Source organism: Peromyscus eremicus, chromosome 6 (assembly GCF_949786415.1).
Source record: "Peromyscus eremicus chromosome 6, PerEre_H2_v1, whole genome shotgun sequence".
Lineage (NCBI taxonomy): Eukaryota > Metazoa > Chordata > Mammalia > Rodentia > Cricetidae > Peromyscus > Peromyscus eremicus.
The window spans coordinates 113,137,548-113,147,736 of NC_081421.1; the positions used below are offsets into that span (position 1 = coordinate 113,137,548).

Genomic DNA, 10,189 nt, shown 5'->3' on the forward strand with positions numbered 1-10,189 from the left:
GAGCTTGAACCGAAAGATGCTTCTAGACAAAAAGTCCCTGTAACTCCACCAGGAAAAAAACAGCTTGCCAAAATATAGCCTTGAATTGTGCAACTAATCTCCTATTTCTTCTTATAAAATACACTGGCAAAGACCAACAAACCCACACTGCTACAAAGAAACCCATCCCCACATTCCATGGTTTCAGGGCTATTCCCATAAACACAGGGTCATAAAAAGTAGCCTGCACACTCCAGCAGCAACACTCCATTTTCAAGGGGAAACTGAAGACAATGGCATGAATGTGCTGTTGTCACAGTCTGAGCATCGTTTAGGAAAGTTAGCAGGAGCTGCCAAGCCTACCTTAGAAACGCACCCACAAAATATCACACATACAGATGATGAACCCAGCTCGGTGAAATGTTAAGTTTTCAGTTTGCATTCTTTATGAACCAGGCCAGGTCAGCATATTTATACACTAGGACAACTAAATTTCAGGGAAATCGAATGTCCAAGTCCTTGCCAGTGGCTTATTTACCTCACAATTAAGTTACTACTCCAATGTTCCAGTGTTCTAAGAAATGAAAATGGCCCTTTAGAGTTCAACACATCTCATCAAAGGAAAAACTATATGCTTCTGAATTCTAAAAATAAAGATGTACAAGCTTCTGGGTTTCTTTTCTTTTCTTTTTTCCTTTTTCAATTTTAATATACGCTAAGTAAAAATAATAACAATATAATAATGACTGCCATATTCCCTGAAATGGAGGGATTTAATGTTTCAAGCCTCTAAATAACTTTCATTTCATTACATATTATTACGAAAGACAACAATTGAGAGATTTTAATGTACAAAACCTTGCTAAAATTTTCATATGCATCATTACATAAGAGAATTATTAAATTACACATTTTAAGGCACACTGTCAGGTTTTAACTGCTTCTTAATTCTATTAATTAAAGATCCTGGTGATCACGGAAAAATATTCCAGCAATTCTACATAAAAAAGCAGAGTAAGGGTGATCAGAGGGGTAATTAAAATAAGTAAGGCATTTGTGACATTAATAATCTTGACACACTATAAATGTTATTAGGCCCAAATTTTCATTAGGCACTGTTATTGGGCATGTTGAAACTAAACCATACAAGGGGTTAAAAATAACCACTCTAAAAGGCCAAGAACCTTGCAGCCCAGTTGAGCCAACATTCCCTCCTCTCCTCCCCTCCCCTCCCAATCCTGTCCCGTCCAGAATGAATTGCATGCCCCACTGCACAGGCCCAAAAAGGTCACCGGAGATGGCAGACACTTTTGTAAGAGAACAGAAATAACTCAGCAGCTTTGTTATCGTGGTCGCTTTTAATCAGTATGTTCAAAATCCTTTAATTAGCACTCTGTCTACACAGGGAAAGCACTTCTGAGCCAGGGAAGGGCACGCATGCATGTATGTATGCAGTGTTCCCTGTGTTAGCATCACAACAGAGCTAGCCCTGCAGACTGTCTGCCGGGGAACTGAAGCACAAAACTCTGTAAAGCCTGGCACCATGCATAGGATATGTATGCTTTACATCTTTATTACCAAACAGCAAGGCAATGACTGAGTTTGTCTCACTTAGGTACCAATTCACTTCTGGACCTTTTCTCAGCAAAGCCTGAAATATTTTAAAGTAAGGTTGGTGAGATGGCTTAGCAGGTACAGGGACCTGAGCTCAGTTCCAGGAACTCACACATGGAAGGAGAGAAGAGACTCCTTCAAGTTGTCCTCTGACTTGTACCCTGTACCAATGGCATGCTCGTGCACACAAATGAACACAAGTACTTACAAGCACGTGCACGCACACATGCACACATATTAACAATAAATACTGTAAGAAGCTTTTAAACTAAACAATTTTTAGTAAATTAAAATAGGAAGTGAAAAGTTAATATAAAATAATGTAAAGATAAATCCATAGGATTTCATCCTCATCACAGATCTTCAGTACAGAAATACTACCTCACGTGACTAAATTAAATCCTAACACAACACTTTCACATGAATACTTCACATTTAAAATTAAGCACAAAGTCTTAGAACTCACATATTATATTATTTAAATACACTTCCCTGAAAAATATGATTAACTAGAATCAAGAAAAATATCTGCAATAAGTTAAATATAAGCTATTTGTAAATACGCTACCAAGAAACAATGGAACTCCATTACTTAAAAGGGGATTTGTAATATCTGTAATAAGCAGGAGGCACTAACTTTTCTTAAACATTCAAAATCAAGTAGGATTTTACATATGTACTAAGATAAAATATATACAAAAATATTTACATATACAATATATACATAAGCATATGTAACTAAAAATATCAGAGACAAGTATTGTAGCAAATAACTATAATCCCAATACTCAGGTTTGAGACAGGCTTGAAATCTCCACCTATTTCAAGCCTGCTACACAGCATGACACTCTCCCAGAAGTCAAAAAAGTAAAAAAGAAGAAAAGAAGGGAAGGGAGGAAGGAAGGGAGGGAAGGAGGAAGGAAGGGAGAGAAACAGAGGCAGGGAGGAAGGGAAGGAAGGAAGGAAGGAAGGGAGGGAGGGAGGGAGAGAAACAGAGGCAGGGAGGAAGGGAAGGAAGGAAGGAAGGGAGGGAGGGAGGGAGAGAAACAGAGGCAGGGAGGAAGGGAAGGAAGGAAGGAAGGGAGGGAGGGAGAGAAACAGAGGCAGGGAGGAAGGGAAGGAAGAAAGGAAGGGAGGGAGGGAGGGAGAGAAACAGAGGCAGGGAGGAAGGGAAGGAAGGAAGGAAGGGAGGGAGAGAAACAGAGGCAGGGAGGAAGGGAAGGAAGGAAGAGAGGGAGGGGAAAAGGAGATGGGGAGAATGGTGACTCCATGGAAACATGGAGAGAAAAGGAAGGTATTGGAACTATATATCATATGCTAATATTTTAACAAATAAAGTTCATATTTATAAGAATATGCAACAAATCTCTAGAAAGTTATGCAAGCAGAAGGCTGGGAAGACGACTCAGTGGCTAAATATGCTTGTTCTGCAAGCCTGAGGCCCTGAGTTTGAATCCCAGCACCCACCTAAAAAGCCAGGCATGGCTTTGTCAGTGGGTAGAGAGAAGCAGATCCCAAGAGAGCACACTGACCAACCAGACTAGTCAATGGTGAACTTCTGGTTCAGTGAGTTCCTATCACAAAGCAATAAAGCAGACAGAGATGAGGCAGATATCCAGTAACCTGTCTGGCCTGTACATGAGTGTGCACACACACACACATACACACACACACACACACACACACACACACACACACAAAGGAAGTTATGCAAATAAATAATAGTAATAATTCCCTTTTGGTGAGTGAAACTGCGTCTGATATAGTCTCAATTAAGTAAAAATTGTAATTACTCCTTTCTCAGAGTCATTAAGACATTGTAAGCCCAGACATGATGGTACATACCTCTACTCTCAGCACTCGGGAGTTAGAGGCAGGTATATCTCTGTAAACTCAAGGCCAGCACGTATGCGCGCACCGCATTCAACTAATCCCAATCAGGTAAAAAGTCAAATCCCAACTATTCACAGGCAATCTAGCTGGAGATCCACACCCTTCATTCTCTCCACAGATCTAAGTAACTTTTTTCCATCTTACTCATGACTGTTACCTCCACCAGAATATGAGGTGAAGAAATAATACCAAAACCAGTCATGATCACTAGTGTTAATAGACAGCTTTTGGAGCTAAAATGAGCCATTAAAACTTAATAGCACAATGCCATAAAAGTACTTTTGAAGAAACTAAAGCCCAGAGAATTTCCAAAACTAGGGGCAATTCAAAACCTTAGAGTTGGCTCCTTGGTTCGATGTTTTCTATTTTAGGTTTGTTAATATTAGAGAAACTGAAAACAAGCTCAACTGAAATAAAGTATCCTTGTTAAGTACCTTCCCTCTTCATTTTTATTAGACAGCCAAAGCTGGTAAGAGGGGAAAAAACGCTCCCACAACTGTAGTAAGTGTAGTACAGATCGACAGAGAATTCAACAGTACAGTCCTGAGGGTCCCAGGACCAAACAGTGAATGAATGTTTGCAGTGACATCTGTAAACCTGAATGAATGTTTGCAGTGACATCTGTAAAGGTGGCTTACACTAGAGATGGTCAGGGGCATGTTGAAATCCTTGCCACCTTGGAGACGGAAACCCCAAGGAGCTGGGCCGACCAACGACACACTGTAGTTGCTCATGGTTCCAAGGGTTCAATGTGCGGTTCCAAACTCAATGAAAGAAACTACAAAAGAAAATGAGATGGTTAATAAAAAACGTTTATTAGAAACCAAATTACATTTATCAATGCACTGTTCACAAAACTGTTCACTATTTTGGGGTGGGATGAAAGGACATACAGGCTATAGCTAGCAAATTCTTGATTAATTTCACAGAGGAAAAGGAATCTATAAGGCAGTTAACACTCAATTTTATACTCATGCCCATTCCCAAATTGCTAAACCAAATGTTGTGGAGTCTCACATACAAACTTTAATATTTTATTGGAGGAATTACATACTCAGACCAGAACAAGATTTTATTTCAGTTGTAATTCAACATGATTTTCCCATTCCCTCCATCTTGTGCATCCTTTTTTTTTTTTTTTTTTTTTTTTTTCCAAGACAGGGTTTCTCTGTGAAGTTTTGGTGCCTGTCCTGGATCTCACTCTGTAGACCAGGCTGGCCTTGAACTCACAGAGATCCACCTGAACCCCAGTGTTGAGATTAAAGGCGTGCGCCACCACTGCCTGGCACTTGTGCATCCTTTTTTTACTGTAGGCAGCAAGGCACTTTAATCTCACTTACTTCAATTATGTGACATATTAAAGGGACTGCGGAACTGTTGGCTGTTTGTGTTTTCTAAATAATAAATTATTTGAAACTGAGATGAGCACAAACTATGCTAATTAAGAATTGTAACTCATAGCCTCTTCTATAGGAATATGGTATTTTCCACAGTTAAGAGAATGTAAAATGTTGCTTTAATCTCAATGGGTTCAGGTATCTACATGTGCTTCTGAATTTGGTGCGTTTTAAAAAGTGAAAAAGTATATTAAGGCAGGAAAGATAAAGTTGTTGATTTTAACAGTTAAGATTTTTCTAAGCAAGTATGATATGTGTCTGTCTGAAATTGGGGGTTTTGTTGTTACTTGTTTCTGGGTCTGGGAATTGAACCTAAGGCCTTATGTTCTTTCATATAGGCAATGCTAGGCTATACTGTAGAACAGGTGGTATTTTAGTCTGAATCTTTGTTTTCTTTTCTACTCATACATTATCCAGCAAAGCAGAAAGTAAGCCTCCAAAGCCAGTAAATGAGGCTATACTAACCATAACTGAAATACAAGGTTAACCTTAAGGGAACTAAATTGGAGCCTTAGAAAATTACCATGATGCAGTCCTCCCCCCCCCCCCACTCCCGTCTTGCTGCACTTAGGCTCATAATGACTCCAGGGTAGCTCTTTTAAAATTTACTTAAGAGTGTCCTATTGATAATTAGGAGGCATTGGGAAGAATGAAAGTTGTTCCTTCTTTAAAAAGAATAATATTAAGAACATACAGTTCTTCCACTTAAAAATAGGTAGGTGTATGACTTTATAACTTTGATGACATTTGTTAAAACAAAGCTTTGAGAGTTGGAAATTATAGCTCAATGGTAGAGTTTGCCTAGCATTTATGAGACCTTGGGTCCAATTCCCAATGCAAAAACAAACAGACAAAAACATATTTCAGACTTCCTTTAGAAAATCTGAACTGTTAAATCAACCACCTTAATATACTCCTTCTTGAATCCACTCAAACGTCTGGCCATCATATCAAGTTCAGCAGCACATGTACCACTGAGGAGAAGGCAAGCAGATTCCCTCTTCTCAAAAAGGGAAAACGACGTAACACTTTAAAGGAAATCTAGTTCCTGAAGAAAAATGACTTCAGGGATAATGTGCACTGCAAAGCTTTCCAGATGCAATGGCAGTGCTGGACTACTGCTCCATGACATTACTTTAATACTGCGGCAGTAAGCAATGGCCATACAAATAGACTCAAACGACACCAGAAGTCAAACTGTTAAATTGCAGGTGGGGAAAAAAAAAAATGGTAGGGAGTTAATAACATGCCACACAAAATCGCCTTCCCGTTATAAAAAGATCTCCGCAAGACCAGTAGAGGCAGTCTTGATATTGACATACAGTACAAATAAATCTGTAAGCCAACTGATACTTCACAGGCCACTGTCCTTTTTTAATCGTTAACTGTGCCAAGGGAAGAAAGAATGTGAAAGTTATGCTGAACTTCCTCCGGCTCCATTCTTCCCTAGGAGAGAATGTATTTTATGTGTGTATCAACCCACATCCATGTAACTTCCCTTTTCTTAGGGACTCCCTTCCTGATTTCTCCCATTCGTTATTAAAATTTCTAGCACTGGCCAGGTCAGCCAGACCATAAAACCGGTTGTCTCTTCTCTAAATTCCCTTTCTGCTAGCTTCAGTTGGAATTCATTTGTCTTAAATTATTCTGATCCTTAGGCAATAGCAATATTTTTATTGGCCTTTTCCAAGTCTCCCGCATGTGGTTATTAGTGCCCGAATCCTAAAATACCAACAGAACAGGCAGGAAATAACAGCTTATTCTGCTTTCAAACAAGTAAAAATGTTGGAATTTCTGCAGAGTTCTGGATTTTCTTTTAGGGACTATTTAAATTATGCCTTCCATCTAGAGCTAGTGAGGAAGGCTGGAGGTGGTTTCTCACATTTCTAAGTCAGCTAGCTTCCTTAATAAGTAAAAAGGGGAGAGACTTACTCCGAGTGACAAGCCCTTCAATTAAAGAAGACTATCTAGAGATTCTTTCTCTCCTACTGAGATATAATGGTGGGAGGGCTGAAGAACTAAGTCACAGGACTAGACGTTTCCCAGCTGAGGTTCACGCCTAGCCCTGTTGGCCAAATAAGGTTCCCCAGCCAGCAGTTTCCGTGGCAGGCGGGTTCAGACGTCCTCGGGTCAAGAAGGAGGACCTGGGATAGGATCCGGCGATCACACCCTAGACCTGCCCAGCCCAGCCACGAATTTTCTTTCCAAGTTCTGCCCAGTCCATACGCCCTTCCTTTTTCCACCCATTGTCAAACCCAGCTGAAGCACCGTCTGCCAAAAGCCTCAACAAGTAAACCTGTTTCAAAACTCCGGCGACCGGGACAAATTTGTTAAGTGGGCTTTATTTCTGGACGCACCGACGCTTCCCCCAACAGGTTACACAATTGCAAACATTTAAGGGAGGGGAAATCAACGCTTCTCCGTAGCCTGGAAGCCAGCAAACAAAGTAGCGCCGCTTTCCTGTGTGAGCGCACATTCTCCGCACGCCCGAGCCTCCGGGGGGCCGGTGCACCGGCAGGCCGAGGTGCTGCCCCTCGCCGCCTGCCCTAGGTCTCGGCGGGCGCCCCCTGGCGCGCCCGGCTCTCCCGAGCGCCAGTCCCGGACAGCCCCGGCCGCGGGTGCTCCATCCCGCCGCGTGCCGGGTCCCGCGCCGCCCTGCCTGACGGGGGACCTCTCCCACCTCCGCCACCGCGCGCACCCAGAGCACCTGAACCCGGGAGAGGCGCGCCCCGTCCTCCTCCCGCCCCGCGCCCCTCGGCGCGCAGCACCGCGCCACCTCCTTCTCCTCCTCTCCCCGATCGGACCAGGACGCGCTCCTCCGCCGCCCGCCGCCACTCACCCCGGACCCGCGCGGCGCAGCCTCCGCCTCAGAGCAGCGCTGACAAGTGGTTCCCAATGCCTGCGCCGTCCCCTTCAGCCCGGCGGGGAACTTCCGCCTCCGCGCTCGCCCCGCCTCGCCCCGAGGCTGGCCACGCCCCCTCCGCTCCTGGCCACACCCCAAAGCCGGGCTGGGCGGGGCCGCGCCAACAAGGTTTAGAAGGCAAGTGGAGTCTCCAGGCTGGGCGCCGGGACTTGCTGGGGCTGGCTGCAAACACCTCAAAAACAATTCCCCTGTGGAGTTTCGGTGGGTGTAGTCTCCGGGGATTTCGAATGGTCCCTGGCAGAGAGCTAGCCTTCCGCTTTTCTGTTTTGTGTTTGAGCGCTTTTTCACTCTGCAGAAACTTGAATTAACCCGCAGTTGGTCTGGCTAAAAATAGACAGGGACTTTGGCTGAATCCCTGTCGACGCAAGTTCAGCGACTACCGCCTGGTTTTGTGAAGGACTTCTGTATACTCTGAGAAGTGCTTGTGAGGAAGGTGAAAATCGCTAACCCTAATAGGCAGAAGTTAAATCTGTCGTCACGCTAGAAGACAGCCATAGAAAGCAGAGGCCAAAAGTGATTCAGCCGCTATACCCTCGGCTTATTTTTCTTAGTCCAAATCAACAACACATTTACCTAATTCTATAAAGTTGTTTAATTTTGCCCAGAGAATTTATTCACAAGCAAACATTAATAATGTTCAGTGAACGCTCCAAAAGAAACTTGCATTTTTCTCTTACTCTTTGAATTAGCTTTTAAAATGTTAAAAAGACAAGTGTTAAGCGAGTGGTGTATCAATCAAAAATAAACCGCGGAGAAGTCCATGACCATCTAGAGGTAGAGGCAGAATTCTCGAATAGGACCAAAGCTGATGAAATAGCAGCCACTTGCCACATTCGGCCATTATCATTTGAAATGTGGCTACTGGGATTTTAGAGTTGGAGTTTAACTCTCCTTGAAAATGTTTTATATCATTCTAATGAATCTAAATTTAGAAACAAGTAGGATAGTATTTCCATTAAATATAACTTTCAGTAGGATGACATTTCACTATACTGTTGAACATTTAGTGCCTAAACTGACATATATGTACTGGGTTTTTTAAACTTTTTAAATTTAAAAATATGTATGTTGATTACATGCTGAAGTTATATTATCTATTTATTTAAAACAGGAAATCATAAAGAACTGTGAAGTTATCAAATAATTCCATAGTATTGCTTGATACTAACTGTATTACTTTATTGGTTCCAGGATTCCTATCAATACCAAAGTCCTTGGATGCTCACATTCCTCGTGTTAAACGATGGTACTTGTAAATCATGTCTAATATGATTTACCTAACACAGAGTAAATAGTTATTCTGTTGCATTATAGAGAAAGTGACAAGAAACAAAGTCTGTACATACTGCATAGCCATGAGATTTTTCTAATAGTATACATCTGTGTGTAGTTGAATCCTCTGATTCAAAACTCCAGCTACAGAGAGTGGACCATACATACAAAGCAGGCTTGGCACCAAGTAAGTGTTAAATGATAGCTATATAAAACTTGCCTAATTAAGTGATTAGATTGGTGTATCATAATGACAAGTAGAGAACTTCAGCACCCATTATACATGTACTGTGTTTATGGTGCTTTATGTACAGGTAATCTTATTTAATTTTTTTCAACCATGTATTTTTTCAGAGAAGGGAACAGACACTTGAAGGGCATGATTAAATGTAATGGTAGCTATGGGGCTGGAGAGATGGCTTAGCAGTGAAGAGCACTGGTTGCTTTTCCTTATTGCTCTTCCATAAAACTGGGGTTTGATCCCCCCAAACCCACATGGTGGCTCACAATCACTGTAATTTCAGTTCCAAGGGATCCAATACCCTCTTCTGGCCATGAGGGCACAAGACACTCATGTGGTATATAAACTTATATGCAAGCAAAACACAATGCTCTCCCCAAGAGCCACAGACTGTCTAACAAAAACCCCAACACAAGGCATGAGAATCCTTTCCTGAGTGTCAGGGTTTCCAAGAGATTCCCAAAACATTCTAGGTTATTGTTGTTACATTTGGTTGCCCCCAGAAGTGGAAGGTAAGTCCTTACTGCTGAAAACACTATACGTTTCTGATACAGGACCCAGAGGACCTGAGCTAGATCTGACCTTAAAGCCTCCTCCCTGAGGACTAGTTTTCATGTTACCAGACAGCACCACTTGCGAAATGCTGAAGAAAACATCCAACAGCCCTACCCAGCCCTGATGCCAATGAACTACAACAACAGCCAGCGTGTCATGACACCCTCGACATCACAACAGTGACACACGTACCTTGATGAGGACCACCAGCTCTCTAATTGTGCTTAAGATCCATCCAACAAGACGGAGATCACTGGTGCTGGAAACCTCGCCAACTGCCCAAGTCTAGTGAAGTCATGGATCTCGGAGGAGAAC

At 42.3% G+C, this 10,189-nt stretch overlaps 1 protein-coding gene across 3 annotated transcripts in view; it reads right to left on the reverse strand.

The window, feature by feature from the left end:
- Pdlim5 (PDZ and LIM domain 5) overlaps nt 1-7,818 on the reverse strand; it is a 178,483-nt gene extending 170,665 nt beyond the window's left edge. For all 3 annotated transcript variants that reach the window (XM_059266355.1, XM_059266356.1, XM_059266354.1), the window contains exons 1-2: nt 7,723-7,818; nt 4,125-4,264 (exon numbers count right to left, since the gene is read on the reverse strand). In XM_059266355.1, coding sequence (XP_059122338.1) covers nt 4,125-4,220 — 96 coding nt within the window. In that variant the 5' untranslated portion in view covers nt 4,221-4,264; nt 7,723-7,818. The remainder of the gene's footprint in view (nt 1-4,124; nt 4,265-7,722) is intronic.
- Between the last annotated feature and the right edge of the window lie 2,371 nt (nt 7,819-10,189).